Genomic DNA, 20,561 nt, shown 5'->3' on the forward strand with positions numbered 1-20,561 from the left:
GAACCAGCAGCATCGGAATGAACCTGGCAGTCATTATGATGGTTCAAAGTATCCTGCCACAAAGACACTCCATTGAATTCTTTCAAGAATTCCTGCCAAATCCAAAGGTGAGCCCGATGATGCGGGGCCTGCAGGCCGGCTTTAAGCCTGGCCAAGCGGGCACAAAATGGGCGACCAGGACTCTGGGGGACCACTCGAAGAAGGTTCCTCTTCCACTCTTTGCTTCTTGCTGAGGAACCTGTCCATGGTCTGCTGCTTCATCCGCCTTTTCAGCAGCTCCCTGAAAGGCGACATGACCGTCGCATCAAAAGTGTTCGCATGGTCATGTGCCACGTGCTTGTTAGGGTGGTGCCGCTGTGCAAAAGCCTGCACCTCCTTCCACTTCTGGCAAATGTCCCTCAGTTCTTTGGAGGACAGCCGTTCCTCAGTTGCTTCCTCCTCTTCCAGCGAGGCCTGCTCCTGCGCAACCTCTGCCTGCAGTTCGACCAGCTCCTGGGTGGTCAGCTCGTGGTCGTGCTCCTCCACCAGCTCGCTGACGTCCTCCTCTGTGACCTCCAGGCCCATGGTCCTCCCCAAGGCAACAATGTCCTGCACTACTGTTGACTCTGGTGCATCAGAGTCACTTGGTGCCACACAGTTCGGCCACAGGCTGCGCCAAGTGCAATTCAGATTTCTCTGGCTGATCCCGTTCCAGGCCGTGGTGATCATCTTCAAGCAGGTGACGATGTCAAAGTGGTCCTTCCAGAATTCCCGCAGGGTGATGGTGGTGCAATCAGTCACCTCGAAGCATCGCCTGAAAAGCTCCTTGGTGTAGAGTTTTTTGAAATTGGCGATGACCTGCTGATCCATCGGCTGGAGCAGTGGCGTGGTGTTAGGCGGCAGGAACATGATGCTGATGAAGCTGAACTCCTCCAGCAAGTCCACCTCAAGGCCTTTAGGATGAGCAGGAGCATTGTCCATCAGAAGCAAAGCCTTCAGCGGCAGGTCGTTGTCCAGCAGGTACTGCTTGACAGCAGGGCCAAAAGCAAGATTGACCCAGTCCACAAACAGCACACGTGTGACCCAAGCCTTACTGTTGGATCGCCACATGACACTCAGCTGCTCCTTGTCAACCTTGTGTTTCTTGAAGGCCCGTGGGTTCTCCGAGTGGTACACCAGCAGGGGCTTGATCTTCAGGTCGCCGCTTGCGTTGGCACAGAAGAGCAGGGTCAGACGGTCCTTCATGGGCTTGTGGCCAGGCGACTTGGCCTCCTCCTGTGTGATGAAAGTCCTTTTGGGCATCCTATTCCAAAACAGCCCAGTCTCTTCGCAGTTGAAGACCTGCTGAGGAACGTAGCCCTCCACCTTCACAGCCTTCAGGAACTCCGCTGCAAAGTCTTCAGCCGCAGGAACATCAGAACTGGCAGCCTCTCCATGCCTGACCACGCTGTGGATTCCAGATCTTGCCTCTGCTTGCCTTGAAGACTTCTGGCTCGCCTAAGGTTCCTGGCTGTTCCCGGACGAGGTCAGCGTGCAAGGCCTTGGCCTTCTCACAAATGACGGCCTCAGTCACTGTGTCCCCTGCACGCTGCTTCTCTTCTAACCAGATGAGCAGCAACTTCTCGACCCCCTCCAGAACAGCTCGGCGGTTCTTCACAATCCTGGTGACTCCCTTGGCTGCATCAGTCGCAAGGATCTTCTCCCTCATCTTCAGGATGGTACCGATGGTCGATGGGTTCCTGCCGTACTCCCTGGCGAGGTCTGTCACACGCATTCCACCATTGTGCTTCCAGATGATCTCCTCCTTCATTTCCAGCATCACCTTCTCCTTTTTCCTCTCGCCGGCCTCCGCAGCAGCAGTCTTCTTGGGTCCCATGGCAGCACAGCTCTTACCTTCGTAAACTCAGAAAAAGGAAAAATAAATAAATCAGCAATTCAAACCCAGAACCAAGTCCTTGGATTCCAAACACCCAACCCAAAATCCAAAAACCCCCAAAAAAGTTTTAGAAGTTTAACTTACGAAATGGCTGCAAATCGCCAAAGTCTTCAAAATCCTCAAATGTCTGCAAAAGAAGTTTTGGAAAAGCTTTGAAAATCACCAAAGTCTTCAAAAACCTCAAGTGTTCCCCACAAGCTCCCAGATCCTTGCAAACGCCTCCCCAACTGTTCCCCCAGCCACCCAGCACACAGAAATTCAAATCCAGAATTTTTTTTAAAAAAAACAACATGGCCCAGTGGTCACAGAAAACCATAAAAATGCAGAAAAAACCACACAAGCTCCCAGATCCTTGCAAACCTCTCCCCAACACCAAGTCCTTGAATTCTAAACACCCCAACCCAAAATCCAAAACCCCCCAAAAAAGTTTCAAAAATTTAACTTACCAAATGGCTGCAAAAGAAGTTTTGGAAAAGCTTCAAAAATTCAGCAAAATCTTTAAAAGGCTCAAAAAGGCTACCACACCGCGTGCTATGTGTTGCTCCTCGAAGTCAAGTCGCAACTGCACCTCTTCAAGCAATGCACCCTGGGTTTTAACGGTTTTAAGACAAAGGAAACAAACTTGCAAGACTTTTTCGTCTTGCGAAGCAAACCCATAGGGAAATTCGTCTTGCGAAGCAACTCGAAAACGGAAAACTCTTTCGTCTAGCGAGTTTTTCGTCTTGCGAGGCGTCGTCTTGCGGGGCACCACTGTATTTTAGATTGTTTGGGAACCGGTGAGAGAGCTACATCCTCTGGGTCCCTGTGGCGTTTACTAGCAGGCATAGCGTCACCGTGGGGAGTAAACAAGGAGAGGTTTCCCCAACCAAAAAAGAGAGAAAAGAATAGAAAGTGCTCAGTTTGTTCAATTTAAGAGCTTCTCTGTGTGGAGACTGCCAGGAGTTTCAGAGACAAAGTATAGAAGGGAGTTGGCGGTTAATAGCTAGCAGCTGGCGGCCTGCCCAGGATGCCTCCCACAGCACAGACAAGACGGTGCTGTTAGACTCCCAGTAAGTTAAAAAGTAGAGAAGTAAAAAAGGAAAAATTACGTGCCTGGGTGGCAGTCAATGCTAATTACAGTCCTGTTATCTGCGGAGCTCCGAAGCCTGCTTGCTAAGCCGTCGCCATCTTGGACCCGCCTGGTGCTTCAGATCCAGCCAAATCCTATCCATTTCCATGGCTATGCCTCCAGCAGCCGTTGGGTGATGCTGTCGATGTCGAGCTTGTCAATATCCACCATTGCCTCTCAGCGGCCGGGGCGAGGGAGCGAAGCCGGACCCCGCGGGGTCGACCCGCGCGGCTCTTCCCCCGCTCCCGAGCTGGCTCCTTCTCCTGAATGCCCTACCGCGTGGCCCCTTTCCTCCCTCTCTCGCTTTCCATTCACATCCACATCTGTCACCCCATTGATCGCCAGGGTTGATTCGGCTGATCTGGCTGGCTAGGCGGGTGTCCCCTTCCTCCCTCACCGCTCCATGTGTGTCCCTCCCGAAGCTGCGCGCTCGGTGGAAGAGGACGACCATTCCAGATAGAAGGAGTGTACCGTTCTTCGGTCAAGGGTATTATGTTATCCAGTTGCAGAACCTTGCCACACAGAGCTTCTTGGTGGATAATGCAGTGATAAGTTATCAGCGGCGTGTGGCAATTACTTTTTCTCATTTTCTCTTTTAACAGTCCAACCAAGCCATTTCTCTCTCCACAAATTGCTGGAGCGCCATCAGTAGTAAGTCCCACCAACTTTTCCCAAGGTAATTTCATTTTATTTACGGATTCCTCCACTGCATTGAAGATGTCCCTCCCAGTTGTTGTCCCATACATGGTGACCACATCCAAGAGCTCCTCACTGACAGACAAGTCTTCCTTCACACCTCTTACAAAAATAGCTAGATGAGCTGTATCAGTATTGTCAGTGCTTTCATCAACAGCTAATGAAAATGCCAGATAACTGCACGCCTCTTCAGCCAACTTTGTTTTAAGATTACAGGCTAGGTCCCTGACTCGGTCTGTGATGGTGTTTCTTGACAAGCTGACATTGTTAAAAGCCTGTCTCTGCTCAGGGCACACCTGTTCACATACCTTCAGCATACACTGCTTTACAAATGCACCTTCTGAAAAGCACTTTGAAGCTCGTGCAATTTCTTCAGCCACAAGATAGCTGGCTTTCACTGCTGCATCATTTTTTGCTGTCATTTTTGCAAAAATATTCCGTTGAGAATGCAGGCTACCTTTTAATTCTTGGACCTTTTGTTGCTTTTCCTGGTGGCTAAGGTTAGCAAATTTGGCTCCATGTTTGGTCTCAAAGTGCCGGCGTAAATTGTATTCCTTCATCACTGCCACTGCCTCATAGCAAATAAGACATACCGGCTTGTCTCCATTAATCACAAACATGTATTCACTTTCCCATCTCTCCTGAAATTGCCTTCCCTCTGCATCAACTTTTGTTTTCTTGGACATTTTTGGGTTATTTGATTGTAGTTTATGGTCCCTATACCACTGTAAAGTGACACGGAAGTGGTCGGTATATCCAAAGTTTACTGCTCAGACTTTTAAGCAGAATAAGCAGACCCCCCCAATAAGCAGACCCCCCCTCCCCCCCACATACATCATATGTACTTACAGTACAGGAGAAAAGGGTTCAGGCAGCCATTGGATCTGTCACATCACAGGATGGCATGCGCTCAATATAAAAACAAGTGGAGGTTTCCTGAATGCATGTAAAGTGGAGGTTTCCTGTGTAGAACGGCCGGCGCCGCTAGAGGGCAGATGTTCTCTGGCTTGTAGGCTGCCGCGCATGCGCTGAAGGGGCGGCTTTCTTGTGTCAAAAAAAAAGAAGCGAGAATAAAAGGTGAAGGCCGGCGGCGGCTACACGGGCCACATGACGAGGTCTGGTGGGCCGGATTCGGCCCGCGGGCCTTGTGTTTGACACCCATGTTGTAGGTGATTGCAGCGACCTCTCCGGCCATAGAAAAAGCCATACAAATGATGGACTGATAAACTATTAAATGAAGGGCTCTCTTCAGATAACATGCCGCAACCACCCCAGCAAAAACCTGAAAACTAGCCAGCCAGCGATCAAAAGTTTTTTACACCTTAAAAGAACCAGCACACCTCTTGGTGGAAGAAACCATCTTCTCCTGCCCAGGTGAACTAACAAGTGGAGGGGCCAATTTGAATACGTCCACATAGCGACCATTCAAAATTCTTGAGCGAGTTTTTGAAGAAAGGTGACACCCAGGAATAATGTCCCTTGCAGTATTGGTAGAGACTTTTAATGTCCAGATCCAACACCATCCAAGCACTCCTGAGTGGCCCCATATCTGACTCGATGAGACTTGGCTCTACGATCCCAGGTGTACTTCGGGAGGCCTGAGGCCGATTTCCCAAAACCCCAGTCTCCTCACCAGAACTCTGAGACCACGTACCCATTGATGAAGAGGAAGTGTCTACACTTTTTGGCCCGCTTTCCGGAACGTTTCTTACGGTGATGTTTCCCGCCTGAAGACGTTTTCGCTGGCACAGGCAGGCTGTCCTCTGCAAAAGGCTCAGAAATAGGACCATGGAGCGTGGCACCTAGGAGAGGCTGAAGAGAGGTGATAGGTGAATGACCTGGCCCAGAAGAAGTTCCAGCTAAAGACTGGGAAGACACTCCAGACCCGGAAGGGGCCTTTGTATGCCCCCTTTCTGCTGGCCCGCTGAGTCGGGGCCCCCTGCTCCCACATACAGCCCTGAAAAGAGGTGGGGACTGGTATACGGGAAAATTGTGAATCAGAAAATAAATGTGCTGGTCCCGGGGGCTTACTGTGCGCCGTGGTCCAAGTCCAGTCCGAGGTTGAGGGTGTGGTATGGAGGCTGTCCGTCAAGGCTGAAGCGGGGTCCAAGGCAGGGAGTCGGATGTGGTCAGGAACTGGCAGAAGAGCAGGACAGGGTGCCAGCAGGAACAGGTTACCAACAACGTTGCTCCTGCAACCTGGGACTGGGCCGGCTGGCTTTTATCTGCCCTGAGGTATAGGGCGGTCCCGGTCTACAGGTGACTCACCTCTCCTGGCCTGGAGGCGAGCACTCCTCCTGCAAGAACTTAGTTTCCACCGCCTCTCTGCCCTGAGCCTCTGCAGCTCAGGCGAGGCTGGAGGGTTACTGGACCCAAGGCAACCTCACCTTCCCCTGACAGGGCTGAGAGTGGAGCACCTGCAGGCAATGGGTCCTCCATCACCTCCGGAAGCAGAGCAGATTCAGCTGGTGTCTGCTCCTGAGGATCCGGCACAGGTTCCGCCCTGGCTCAGCTGGTCTTGGAGGCGGGGACTCCCGTGCAGGCTGGGATTCCTCAGGTTCAGCCTCTGAATCCGATTCCCAGGCCATCACAATAAAACTCCAGACACTGGAAGATCCTCTTCTACTTCACTAGATGCCGAGGTAACAGGAGATGAAACAGCAGCTGGGGAAGTAAGCTCTGGGGCCAGGAAGAGCAGCACTGAATGAGACCATCCACTTCGGATGCAAAGTGTGACAACGCTACCGGATCACCAGCCAGACTTGCAACCAAGGACTGAAGATGGCCCATAGCTTGGCCAGGAGAGGGCGAGTGGAGTGACTGAGATGGCTCACGAATCACCCTTTTCAGTGGGATGGTAGAGGCAGGCTGTGTCGGAACCTTCATTGGAGCCATAGTAACTGCCAGTGAACAAACAGAATGAGGTACAGAACAGAAAAACCAATCAATAGCAATATAACAGTTCCTATCAGTTTATTTCCAAAACTTATTAAAATACTGCCGAATTAAAGCAACATATACTACTGACCACTAGGGGCCGCTATACAGAAACCAACCCCTAAGCAGCAATATCAAGCAGCCGTCAGGCCATATTGACACCGCACGCTTGATGGAAGGTGCAGTGAACAGCACAGCCACTAGGGGCTGAAGTCTGCAATATTGCCAGGAGAACGGAGACCTAAAATGGCGTTCCCACCAAAACTGGCAGTTGCAATGCGAAAGGCTCTCCTGCCTAAAGAGCTTCCCTCCTGAAAGACAATGTAACCCCCCCCCCCCCACCTGCGCAAGCCACTAGCCAGTGACAATTACAAAGCCCATGGCACACAAGGACAGGGCTAGCCCCACACCAGAAGCAGGTACCTGTCTGGTGCTCATAAACAGGGGGTGCCTCCCCCCCCCCGATTGCGAAGCCAGCATGCCACTGGCCAATGAGAGCTGGGCCGCAGCAGGAATGGCCGGTGTGCAAAGCGCCGCTAGAAGAACACCGGCTGCCCCACACAGCTGGTGAGATAGACCAGGCAGCCTCCCTGAGGCTAAGCTCCCCGCACGGCCGAAGGGAGGTGGGCAGGCGGCCAGGGCACAGCTCCCAAGCCACGCTCCGTCAAGAAGCAGCTCCAAGCCGCAAACCCCAAGGGAGATGAGCGCCGGAACTCCACTCCAAGGCTGTGCTCCCACACTCCCCAGAGACGCAGCACTAAGCCGCCAAAACGAGTGAGGGGAAGGCGGCCCGAGCTCAGCGCTACGGCCACACTCCCTTCACGCCGCCAACAAAGTGGCACTAGCCGCCGACAGATGGAGGGAAGGTGGCTGGGGGAGAGGACTAACGGCTGGAGCCGAAACGCAGCACGAAGGCGTGAAGCGGCTGGAGCAAGGAAGACAGGCGGCTGAAGATCGGCACCAGGGCCGCGCTCCTCTCCCGCTGCCAGGAAGCAGCCCTCCTGCCACTGAAGGAAAGGGGAAGACCTAGGATTAAGGGTGGGAAGGAGGTGGGGGGGGGAGTAAAGCAATAAAGAAACGGGGGAAGGGGGGTGAGGTAGGATAAGGCGGCAGGAAAAGGAGAGGGTGGGGAAACGGGGCACTCAAAGCAAAAGAAAAGAAAATAAGGAGAACTCAAAGGCAATAAATGCAATGAACAGCCAAAGACAATACAGCCATCTGAGTAGCTCCTTTCACTGATCCGATGCGCGCAGCAAAAAGAGGAAGCTCAACGCTGTGCACAGGGAGTATAAAGCTATTAGGCTGTCAATCAGAAATAGCAACATTAAAATCTCCCCAACAACATAGAGGAACCCAGTCACAAATGTGGCCATCTAAATTTACCCGCTCGGAAACAGAGGGATGACTTGCTAGACCCCACCGCAACACATGCTCTCCATGAAGGAGAACACTCTTTAGGGCAACGTAGGAGGTGAGAGGCAACAGAATGCCCGAGGTAAGGACAGCATGGGGGAATGTGCCATCTTGTTTTACTTAAAGTGGGATTTTTTTTCAAAATGCACATTTCTAGTAGAGCAGAAAAGTTGCAAACCAGCTGGCAGATGAATCGTATACATACAATTCATGCTGATTTATCCAGAAAGAGCCTAGTGATTTTCTTCAGTGACAATGAACATTCTGTATTTCATGATCTCTTTGAATTTGGCTAGGGCCTTAACAAAACACTTACTCCCTGATACCCATGCATGTGCCTTTCTAATGCAGCCTCAGTCAAAACACCCAAGCATGTAACTCTGTTTACAAATCCTTAGGACTGAAAAAGAAAAAAACCCAAAGTAGTGCAATCTGTCTGCAAGGGAAGAATGAATGTGTGAAAATATACTGAGCTCTTAAATGAATTGAACATCTGATAATAGTAAAAGAATGGAATTGACATGGATAGCAAGACTTGCTGTGGAAATCTGTTCAAGGCCCCAAGCTACATACATTATTCTCTGTGAGAACCAGTGTTCCTTGGGAATTCTAAGAAACAAAAAATCAGTGCTGTTTTAAAATCAGTGAAAGGTTCAGATCACCTCAAATTGTTGTCTACGCTCTGGTAACCACCAGGTTATTACCACCAGATTAATAATAATAATAATAATAATAATAATAATAATAATAATAATAATAATAATTTATTATTTGTACCCCGCCCATCTGGCTGGGTTTCCCCAGCCACTCTGGGCGACTTCCATAAAAACCAAAGATACAGTAAAATATCACAGATTAAAAACTTCCCTGAACAGGGCTGCCTTAAGATGTCTTCTGAATGTCAGGTAGTTATTTATCGCTTTGACATCTGATGGGAGGGCGTTCCACAGGGCGGGCGCCACTACCGAGAAGGCCCTCTGCCTGGTTGCCTGTAGCTTTGCTTCTCGCAATGAGGGAACCGCCAGAAGGCCCTCGGCGCTGGACCTCAGCGTCCGGGCAGAACGATGGGCGTGGAGACACTCCTTCAGGTATACTGGGCCGAGGCCGTTTAGGGCTTTAAAGGTCAACACCAGCACTTTGAATTGTGCTCGGAAACATACTGGGAGCCAATGTAGGTCTTTCAAGACCGGTGTTATGTGGTTTCGGCAGCCTAGCTAGCTGCTGCATTCTGGATTAGTTGTAGTTTCCGAGTCACCTTCAAAGGTAGCCCCACGTAGAGCGCATTGCAGTAGTCCAAGCGGGAGATAACTAGAGCATGCACCACTCTGGTGAGACAGTCCGCGAGCAGGTAGGGTCTCAGCCTGCGTACCAGGTGGAGTTGGTAGACAGCTGCCCTGGATACAGAATTGACCTGCACCTCCATGGACAGCTGTGAGTCCAAAATGACTCCCAGGCTGCGCACCTGGTCCTTCAGGGGCACAGTTACCCTATTCAGGACCAGGGAGTCCCCTACACGAGCCCGCCCCCTGTCTCCCAAAAACAGTACTTCTGTCTTGTCAGGATTCAACTTCAATCCATTAGCCCCCATCCATCCTCCAACCGCCTCCAGGCACTCACACAGGACCTTCACTGCCTTCACTAGATTATTATCTATTTGTTTCTTTTTTCTTTTTCCACAAAGGAGAAACTCATAGTGACTTCCAAAATTAACATTAGAAAGAAAGATAAACAACAACAAAATCCATTCATATTCTCTCTCTCAGATCCAACTCAACTGCACCCCGGTAAGAGATTAGTAGAAAATGAAGGACCAGATGTCTGGCACCTAAAAACATATGAGACTCTGCAGTTTGCTAAGGCTGCTGGGAATCAAAGCTCTATGAGGTTTCATAACATCTCTCAGCAACCTTAACGAACTGCAGTTCCAGGGATGCTGTTTTTGCGGGGGGTGGAGGGGAAGAGAGCCATGACTGTTAAAGTGATATAAGAGGACTTTAAATGTGGGCTGTGGATGTGACCAGAGAGAAGATGGGAGAAATGGTGACTGAAAGAGGTTAGGAAGAAGTAGGGGAAGCCCAAGCTATTGGTAGAGAAAGAAAGTGAGGAAGAGGGATTGGGAGAGATGGGCACACTGTATGTGAGGGCCAAACTTTGCTGAATGCATCATTTGCAGCCATGTCTGCAGAGGTGCTGTTTTTAATTGATAACAGGCATGGATGGTGTGTGTGTGTGTGTGTCACAATTGCTGGGTGTAGGGAGTCAAAGCTTGACCCATTCTCCCCTGGCTTGCTATTAGCCCCAGAAGCAAAGCCCCCATTGGCAGTGGGGGGGGGGGGTAGGACTACAGCGCTGGAGAGGAGACGTTTAGTCCTTTCCTCTGTGTTGTGACTGATGAAAAATGCACACACTCCCCCAGACATATTCCAGAGCTAATAGAACTGATAGGGAGGAATTTTCATCAGGATTGCAACACCCAAGAGTTGAATCTCCCTTGCCCATGCACTGCGGTCCTTAGTAAAACCACCCTATACCTGCTATTCAATAGCAGCCCATGTGGTGGAGCAGATTAGGGCAGGGGAGAAGTTGTGGCTGTGCAGATGCACAAGCAGATTCTGTCTGGTGGTCCCACAATGATTAGCAGTCGCTACAATATATTTTCAGTCAACCCAGGCACAGCCACATTCTGTCCTCAGGGATGAGAGGCTGCTCGTTCGGTCTAGCTACCCAGGAGTGCATGTTGGAATTTACTAGCCAACGTAATTTACAAGCTGAAGGGCATTAGTTGCAACACGGTACTCTGATAGAATATTCATTACTGATAAAGTCAGATGATGTTCAGAAATCATGTTCAAAAATCAGTGTATAAGAAGCAGCTACCGTTGTCACAAACCCTTTTTGCTGGATGATGCCACCCCTTTTTGCCACTAGATAGCAGTGTGTGTCTTCAAAGCTTCCAAGCCTTGCCCACAGTCTCCTCCTATATCTTTGCTTTTGAAAACTGTTCTGTACACAGCTGAAGAGTTGAGAAAGCTGCAGATTTGCAGATGGGCTGACAAAACCCAGCAAAGCCTTGTTGTGGTGTTGGGAGCTCCTTGCTGATCAACAGGAGCCGATGCAAGAAGGAAGATCATCGCAGTGTCAGGAGTGCGCAGGAAGAAGCAAGTTCAGTTTGCCTCCTTGACTTGTGAAATTCTGACAATTCAAAGGAGAGAAGTCAGAGATTCAATTGCCTCTACATCATCTTCAGTCTGCGATTCTGTGCACATTTAACTGGGAATAAACCACACTGAACTTAATGGAATATACTTCTGAGTAGACATCTGTAGGCCTGCGCTGCCAATTGTACTGTTCTGCTTATTGTGATAAAGACAGCATGGCTTTGTCGCTGGGATTGCTTCATTCTGTAACATTTCAACCCAAGTAAATAAGAGAAATGTGGTACATGGATTATATCACTCTGTGGCATAGAGCAGTGGTTTTCAACCTTTTTGAGTCCATGGCTCCCTTGACCAACCACACTCTCCCCTGTGGGATACCCTCTCAGGTGGGTGCCACTATAAGAGAACAAGAGAGCTCTGGCCCCTCCTTTTCTAGAAAAATATCACTGGATCCCCACTTATGTGGGAAGTCCATTCTGGGACACCATTCGTGTCACCGTGACATTCGTAAATCGGGATTCCCCCATTCCAGCCCCACCCACTTTCAGAGAACATATAAGCGGGAACGCACATGTCAATCACATGCAAGTGGGGATTCCTCTGTTTTGCTTTTAAGTGGTGCTTGCCAAACTAAAGAATCTTTCCATATTGCTTTTTTGGTGGCAAGAAATTCTGGAAGCAGAAGGAATACAATAACAGGCAACTTAGGGCCAAAACAAACTCAGCTGGCCACAATTACTGGCAGTCGTAGGAGAATGCCATCATTGTTGACACTTGCCTTGATTTTACAGTTTGACATGTTATTTTTTTATCCAAACAGTTCTATTTATTGAAAGTTCTTTTGTTGGGCAGCATGTAAATAACGGCAGTAAAGAAATGCTTATTATTTGGAGCAGGGTGAGAGTGGGGAATACTTTTAATTATGGCCTGAGGCAACCCTGGAGAGAACCAACCTTTGTGGCTTTTGGGTTGCTTCTAATATTACTCAAGAGTCTTACAGATGCCTACACCTCTGTTTAAATGTGTGGCTTTGCAATCAAGCAAAGAGCTCTGGTTGCCCCATTTTGAAGAGTTGGAAGAACTGAAGTAAAGGAGCAATGATCAAACCAACCAGGGGGTCTGGGGCAACTTCAGGGCTTCAGATCCCCCTCAGCTGTGAAGTCCAATGGACGTGACCTTGGGACCAGTCACTGCCTCTCAGCCTGATCTACTTTGCAGGGTTGTTGTGTGGATAGAGTGGGCACTGGGGTGGCAGAACCACATACACCACATTGAGCTCCCTGTAGAAAAGACGGGATCTCATTGTGATAACACACACACGCTAGCCCTAAATGCACAAGACCCAACCAAGCAGGAAGTTCTCCTGCACAAACCCCATTCAAACCAAAGGGAACCCAAGCAATGCCACTGCTGGGCTGGGCTGAGCTGACGGACTCCACACAACAGCCCCAGCCTGCCTCTCCCGAAATCAGTGTGCACATTGGGGGGAAATATGTTATTGGAGGGATGGAAAGTGAGAAACACACAGCACAGGACACACATGCAGAAATGGTCCTTTCCTTCAACATTCTCCCTGACTTCATCAAGCTGGGGGGGGGGAGGAGGTTGCCTGGGTGGGAGAGGTAGAGAAGACGAGGGGGGAGGGATATTGGGGGGTACAAGGAGAGAGAAACACAGAAGCACCCCTCACTTTCTGATTTATTTTTAGATCCCTCCTAATAGAACTGGGGGACTCTCAAAAATGGAGGGAGGTTATTGGTGCTGGTGGGGTTTTTTTGGGTGGGGGTGTGCGTTATGAAAAAGCAAAAAACCAAACACATGCACTTCCAGGCACACCTACCATGCAGCTATTTTGCTGTTTTCTTGCATTTCTCCATCCCTCTGTAAAATGAAGGCGCTCTTAGAGGGGGAGTATTACCAACGGTGGGAAATTTTTTTGTTTACAGGGGAGATTTTTAAAAGATAGACAGCAGCAGTGTTATGTACTGAGTTGAATAGGATCCAAACTGCAGCAGTCTGATTGGTCCTAGAACAATAGGATTCAGAATGCAGCAGTCTGATTGGTCCTAGAACAATGCAGCAGTATGATTGGTCGGCAGGAGCCACCCAATCCAGCTCCAGATAGAAGTGAATCCACAACCTGATTGGCCTACAGGACAATTCCAGAATTAGCCAATCACGTGCAGCCCATTGTGTAAATAATGTACATAAAGCAGATACTTTGAGGGGACTTTTATTCCCTCCTCACCATGTGAGCTGAATAAAGAGCATGAAATCCACTCTTGACTCTCGAGTATATTTCAAGCGGCCAGCAGGCATCATGCAAAAGCCTCAGATGCTCCCCAAAGGGGAGCTGGGGAAGTTGGGGGTGGGACAGAGAGAAGCAGCTGCTTCTGCATGGACGTGTTCATTCTATCTTTAAGGTGGGGTGGCAGGGTTTTTTTCAAAAGGGGAGTGGGAAGGGGACATGGAGAGAGAAAATGGGAGGAGGGAGCATGCAGGTGGGAGACTAGGATTCTGGGACACGTCTGGGAGGCTATTTTGAAAACTAAATAAAGAATTTTGTTATGCCATTTATGCCATCCCTTCATAACAGAGATAAATTAAATCCCTTCTCAAAGCCCAGATGATTTAAATAATTTACATCCTTTTAAATTTTTAAAATACATTGTGTTTACTTGTACCGTTTAATATATTGCACATATTAGTGTTTTTTAATATGGTGCTTAACATTGTATGGTGTGTGTGTTTTCTGGTCCCCTACCCCATCCTTGGAGAGACCTCTCTGTTTGGTTTGCTCGCTTGGGTTTCTTTTCATGGCAATTGTGCAATTGCTTAAAGCTAATATCTTTCTGCTTGCACACTACATTTTAAAACAGGCTTTCTATGACATTCAAATGCTGCAGTCCTTATTAGTCAGCGTAATGCTGAAGGAAAGCTCTTGAGGGCTGCTTGTTCCAGCGATCATTAAGCCGGAGCAACACGGAACAGATGGGCCGGCGTCTGGCAAGGGGACTGGAGAAATCTACTGTTACCTGAAAAGAAAACGAAAGGAAAGCAGCTCCAAGCTCCAGCAGCACAAACACCTGGATACGAGGATGTCCACACACAGGTGTCTTTGGAGCAGGAGCAGCAGCAGTGCTGCCCAATGGGGAGGGGAGGCCCCCCTTCCTTCCTGCACATCGCAGAAACACTTTCTCTCCCTTCCTTATTTCTCCCTCTTCACAGCCGCCAGCTGTTTCTTTTCCCCACAACCCCTCTCTCCGCTCCCTCAACAATTTTTAATTCTTCGATGTAAAATACAACAGGGGCTGTGTTTCATATGAAATTAAGCAATACTAATTTTGCAAGTGGCCATTTTAAACCCAGCCCATCTTTTTTCTAATTATACAGCACCATTTTAGATACCTATTAATTCTACTACCTGAATCCAAGAGGAGTTGTATTCTTAATGGCATATTTTGGACATGCTACGCTGCTGAAATTTGACAATAATGAAATAAGAATATGGATTTTCCAAACTCAGAATATTCTGAGGAGTGATCCCTTGCCCTCAAATTCTTCCTCTTGTTCTAATCAAGATTCACCAAGTATATTTCAAGTGTATGGTCTGCATTTACCAAACCAAGCTAGAAGCTGCAGTTCGGGCAGGCCCAGAAGTTGATTACTAACCTCTTGGTCTGAATGAAACCATGGTTGATTGGCACCTATGGGGAATTTCGTCCCAATGCAGATAATAGCTTCAGATGAGAATGTTCCTCAGGACCACACGACAAAGGAGGAAAATACTAAATTCCCTGCTCTGGTTCCGTAAATTAATACCCTCTTCTGTTGACGTGATTTTCATTTTTTAAAAACCCTGTAAATTAAACACAAAGATTCTGCATTTAGCACCATGTTTTGTTTGGCCCTGGGAGGCACCGTGATTGAGTCCACAGAGTGCAGCACTTGCATATGATTATATTATTCCATGATATATTTAGCTTCTATGATACATTTAGCTTCAGATCTCAGTCTTCACCATGAACTTAAGCATCACTTTCTCCTCTCCTCCATCTGTTAATTCAACTGTGAAATAGGAGCAAAATTAACCTTTGTCATGACCTTTAGGAGTTCCTCTTTCTCTCCCCCTCAAGTATCTGTTTTCTTTTCTGTAAAATAGGAGTGAAGGTAACCAGTAATAAATTATCCAGGTTCTTCGTAAAAATGAATATTGTGATAGTTGTAATGGATCGGCATCCTTTGAACTGTTATCTAAGGACTCATTCAGACTTCCTCTTGTGCCACAATCCATTTCCCCCCGATGAATTTGTTATTTTCCCAAATCTGTCGTGTTTCTAGGCACAGGTCTGTGCTTCAAAGTGCTGTGTCTGCAGTCTGCACATTCCCTGCAAATAGCCACTCTTTGCCGCTGAATCGGAGCAAACACAAATTGTTCTGGTTCAGTGACAGAGTGGGTTTTCGGAGGGAAAGCACCAGGGAAAACAACACCAACCAGCAGACTTGGCACTTTAAAGCACAGACTTGAGCCTAGAAAGCACAGGGCAAAAGCTAAGTGTGGATGAGCACTTGGTGAGGAAATCCAAATAAATGCTGGTAGCATTGGGTTCTATTTCTGTACAAATATTTTCTGTTAAAAGCTTAGCTAATTAAGCATATTTATTGTCAAGAGGATAACATTATTAACTAGCTATATCTTATTGACTGCCAGGAATAAATGTATAGAAAGAAAATGAAGTTAAGAGGACATTATGTTTAATAACTATATTGTTTCTGTCTGATTTTGATCAATTGTGTGGGGGTAAAAGTTTTAATTGTTTCCATTTATTTAAGATTTAGAAAACTGGCTCAGTATTTCAAATTACAGAATTCATCAAATGGAAGAGTTAATAAAAGTTTTTAGCCGTTATTAATGTTCCCAGTTTATATTATATGTTGAGGAAGCAAATTAGTTTCATGAATGACAGGATTTGAGCGCAACCTCATTTTTAATTTCTTTAATTTATTGAAGTTCCTCCATTCAGAGGAAATAAACCCATATAAGAAAAGGACGCCATTATAGGGATGAAAATGGGGCTTTGACTAAATTAGATGATACCATCCCAGGAAGTTCTTCCATCACTGGGGAACTGGTGTTATGGAACCGGTTGGGAAATCTGTAACACAAGTTCTCAGAAATGGTTATCCTTCCCCACCCAACCAAAGTGGCTTCATGACACTCCCTTGGGTGGAGGAGTGGGGAACCTGTGCCTCTTCAGATTTTACTGAACTACAGATCCCATCATCTCTCGCCCCGGGCCATGCTGACTGGGGCTGATGGGATTTGCACTCCACCAACATCTGGAGGGCCACAGGTTCCCCATCCTTCCTCTGGGGTGCCTGAGACATGGAAGTTGTCTTGCTAATGGAAGGAAAAATCAGTTAAGTGTCAAAGTGGATGGTGCTTTGCGAATAGATATATGGTGCCATAATTCATAGAAAAGATGAGACTGAGGGGAGAGATGATATCCATCTTCAGATTTCAAGGGCTGTCCCATGGAAGATGGAACAAGCTTGTTTTCTCCTGCTCTGAACCAATGGCTTCAAGTCACAAGAAATGAGATTCTGACTCAACATCAGAAAGAACTTTCTGACAGTAAGAACTGTTCAACAGTGGAACAGTCTCCCTTGGGAGGTGGTGGACTCTCCTTCCTTGGAGGTTTCTAAGCAGAGGTTGGATGGCCATCTGTCATGGATGCTTTAGCTGAGATTCCTGCATTGCAGGGGGGTTGGTCTAGATGACCCTAGGGACCCCTTCCAAATGTACAATTCTATTATTCATTCCTCTTTGCCTATTTTGATTTCCCCCCTTGTTTTTTCCCCAAAACTTTGTTCTGTATTTATTAATTATTATTTTTCTTCTCCAAAATCAGTGTGTGCAGCAATCATTACCTTTGCTGTATTACGTTTTGCAGGCAGAATTATTTTTTGTTAGTTTGGCCAGGTTAAGCTTTGTAATTCATTTTCATTATTCAATTTGAGTGCCTGGGCATTTTTGTTTTGTTTGTTTTTAAAAGTCAAATTTGGTGGGTATTAAGGGGGGGGAGTCAGTTTTGATTTGTAGCTATTTATTCCAAAATGTAAAATATAATTTGTCCCCCATATGAGAAGTCATGTTTATTTCAAAGAGGAACACCTGTCAGGCTTCTGGTACTGAGTTAGTCACGTTATTGAAGTGGCAGATTAAATCTAAGCTATTTCTCCCCTTTTAACATACTTATTTTTATTGACTTTGTCAATAGAATACCAAGGGAAATGAATACAAAAGAAAACTATGAATTGGATCCAAAGTTGTAATTGGCAGAGTTTTGCCAGTGCTGAAGGAAGGCTGTGGAGATTTTGGCAGATTCTTCATTGCCCCCCTGCCATCTCATGCCTCATGAAAAATTGCACAGAGATCCTGGTAGATGTTTACTGCATTTTCTATTATGATTTTTCCCAGTGTTCTGAACTTTTGAAATAAGTCATTTTTTAATGATGAAGTTGCTAAAGCAAACAATGTCTCTTTGGGAGCTCACCATGCTTTGGTTTGGCACAGAATGTGCTGTGTATCCTCTCATTATGACTTGCCGACATATCTTTTTGATTTTACAAGGCTCAGATCAGAACCTATGGTTAAAATTGGGGGATGATAGAGATCAAGATTTTATGTGTTCACACCCCTATCAGAAAATGGACAAGACAACAGAAGACATTGTTAACCTCTTTCCAAAATCATTGTTAACCTCTTTCCTCTGGGAGGAATGGAGACTGAAACGTTTACCTCTTGATTCCGCTTTAGTCCCGATATCTCAACACTCTTCCTTTCACACAGCAGCCAAATGAGGTTCATTTGCTATGTGGGAAACAGTGGTATTATATAAACTTGGGGACTTTTACCCTAATCCAGGGGCCAGCAAACTTTTTCAGCAGGGGGCCGGTCCACTGTCCCTCAGACCTTGTGGGGGGCCAGACTAGATTTTGAAGGGGGGGAAATGAACGAATTCCTATGCCCCACAAATAGCCCAGAGATGCATTTTAAATAAAAGCACACATTCTACTCATGGAAAAACATGCTGATTCCCAGACCGTCCGCGGGCCAGATTGAGAAGGTGATTGGGCTGGATCCGGCCCTCAGAGGCCTTAGTTTGCCTAAGTAAAGGTAAAGGGACCCCTGACCATTAGGTCCAGTCATGGCCGACTCTGGGGTTGCGGCGCTCATCTCGCTTTATTGGCCGAGGGAGCCGGTGTACAGCTTCCGGGTCATGTGGCCAGCATGACTAAGCCGCTTCTGGCAAACCAGAGCAGCGCATGCAAACGCCATTTACCTTCCCACCAGAGCGGTACCTATTTATCTACTTGCACTTTGACGTGCTTTTGAACTGCTAGGTTGGCAGGAGCAGGGACCGAGCAACGGGAGCTCACCCTGTCGTGGGGATTCGAACCGCCAACCTTCTGATCGGCAAGTCCTAGGCTCTGTGGTTTAACCCACAGCGCCACCCGCTTAGTTTGCCTACCCATGCCCTAATCAATAGTGTCTTAAAGCTCCAGAAATAAATTTCATATTAGAGATATACCACGTGGCTGGTAAGAAATGCACCAGATTAAACTTTTTAAAAAAAAAATCAGCCAAATATAAAGACTCAACCAGCCCACTGGAAAGTCCATTTATGAATTGGAAGGGCCCCATTTGGATTGTCTGCCCCAGGCACACACCTATACCTCTTAACACCTGCTTATGGAGGATAAACAATGAGAATGGGAAAGTTTCTAACCACCAAAGGTGGACCCCAGAGTGAAATAAGCTTGCACTAGTTTTACTCAGGACTCGGAAGAGTTTTAAATAAACACACCAGAGCAGTTCAGAGCAAAACCAGCAGGACTGGGGCAGTGGTCAACCACAGTCCCCCTGACAGCAGCTTGGCTGGCACTTCCCCGGATGGTGAGGCAGGAAAGGGGTTGAGGTTGAGTGTGTACACTGGTGGCCATGTTGGATTGTTTCTAGGAAGAAGAAGAAGAAGAAATAACATTTGTATATCACTCTTCTTCTGCAGCTCTCAGGGCAGGTCACAACATAAAAGTAAAAAAACCACAAAGTACATTATAAAATCAAGAAGAAAATCAAGCCAAAAGCTTCCCAACCCCAGGCCCCATCCACCTGTCCAGCCCCAGCCTCCTCACTGCTCTTGGACTCTCCTGGTGAGTTGCATTGACACCACGGCCAGAAGGGTGGGAGCGAGGAACCCACCATGTTGTTTGCTTCTGATCTCTGAACTGTGATAGTAATGGAAGGGCATCAATTGTTTTCCTTTATCTGCACAGAGGTAATATACCATAAAGAGGCGAGACTTTCTCACCCTGACTAAAAATAGGCCTGTGTATATTAGCTAATGATTTGTGAAGCAGGTCAGAAGCAGCCTTATATTCAGAAGGGGTCCACCTAAGTTATCTTTCCTGATCATTAGCCAGGAGAAGTATTGATTGAACTCTACAAGCTACTCCCCAAAGAATCTCTTACAGTAGACACATTTGTTCCTTACTTTGTAAAACCAACCTTTTTGAGTATGTCATGAGGATATTAGCATAGTAAACCAGCAAACACAGGGGGTTAAATTCACCTTTCCTGCATCATTTGCTCCAAAGCATTTCCTAAAGCAATTAATAAAGGCCTTTTATCAAATTTGAAAACGGCCATTTTGATGTGCATTTGTAATTTCAAAAGGTCTCAAATGATGCAGCAGATTACTGAACAATTAATTGAAATTCAGGGTACATTTTGTGCTGATTCTGCAAACTCTAAAGGATTTGCTGTTGATGCGGGCATTTTAAAACGGCCATAAATGCAAGGAGAGTGAAAAGAGGGAGTTCGTAGTAGCCTGCATTTTGAAAGTCATACTTCTGTGCGAAGAAAACTCATGTCTCTAGAATCCCTTGCCATCTTTTGTGCCAAACCCCTCTAATTAATCATATTTAGGAATTACTCTATGCAAAACATTTGCCTCCTCTCCTCCCACACACACAAGCTGCCAAAATGGCCTGCCCTCTGAAATACTCCATTAATTACAGAAGAGTTGCCATGCTAGTATGTTGCGTCAAAATGAGTCCTGCTGCTGCAGCATCCTAAAGACAGACATATTTATTCCGTGTCAAATACATGAAGTGATTGGGTAGGTGGTATTTTCTCTCTCGCTAAAAAAATTCTAACATAACTCTAAAATAACACACACACTGTTTTCCAACCCATGAATGGGACAGTTAAATGGAGATTTCAGCTGAGCTTTAAATTAGTATATTGTTATAAGGTTTTGGGGGGTGG

The 20,561-nt window shown here is 47.0% G+C and overlaps 2 protein-coding genes across 2 annotated transcripts; both read right to left on the reverse strand.

Moving 5' to 3' along the window:
* Positions 1 to 1,393: 1,393 nt before the first annotated feature.
* LOC144329127 (putative CENPB DNA-binding domain-containing protein 1) lies at positions 1,394 to 2,095 on the reverse strand. The gene has a single exon (XM_077935736.1). It carries the CDS (start codon positions 1,853 to 1,855, stop codon positions 1,394 to 1,396), a length of 462 nt encoding a protein of 153 aa, XP_077791862.1. The 5' UTR covers positions 1,856 to 2,095.
* A 217-nt stretch (positions 2,096 to 2,312) lies between these two features.
* Positions 2,313 to 5,328, reverse strand: LOC144329128 (general transcription factor II-I repeat domain-containing protein 2-like). The gene is made up of 2 exons (XM_077935737.1): positions 4,569 to 5,328; positions 2,313 to 4,444 (listed from the first exon to the last, which is right to left on the reverse strand). The coding sequence occupies exon 2, from the start codon at positions 4,403 to 4,405 to the stop codon at positions 3,350 to 3,352; it is 1,056 nt and encodes a 351-aa protein (XP_077791863.1). The 5' UTR covers positions 4,406 to 4,444; positions 4,569 to 5,328; the 3' UTR covers positions 2,313 to 3,349.
* Positions 5,329 to 20,561: the final 15,233 nt, after the last annotated feature.

Source organism: Podarcis muralis, chromosome 10, assembly GCF_964188315.1.
Source record: "Podarcis muralis chromosome 10, rPodMur119.hap1.1, whole genome shotgun sequence".
Lineage (NCBI taxonomy): Eukaryota > Metazoa > Chordata > Lepidosauria > Squamata > Lacertidae > Podarcis > Podarcis muralis.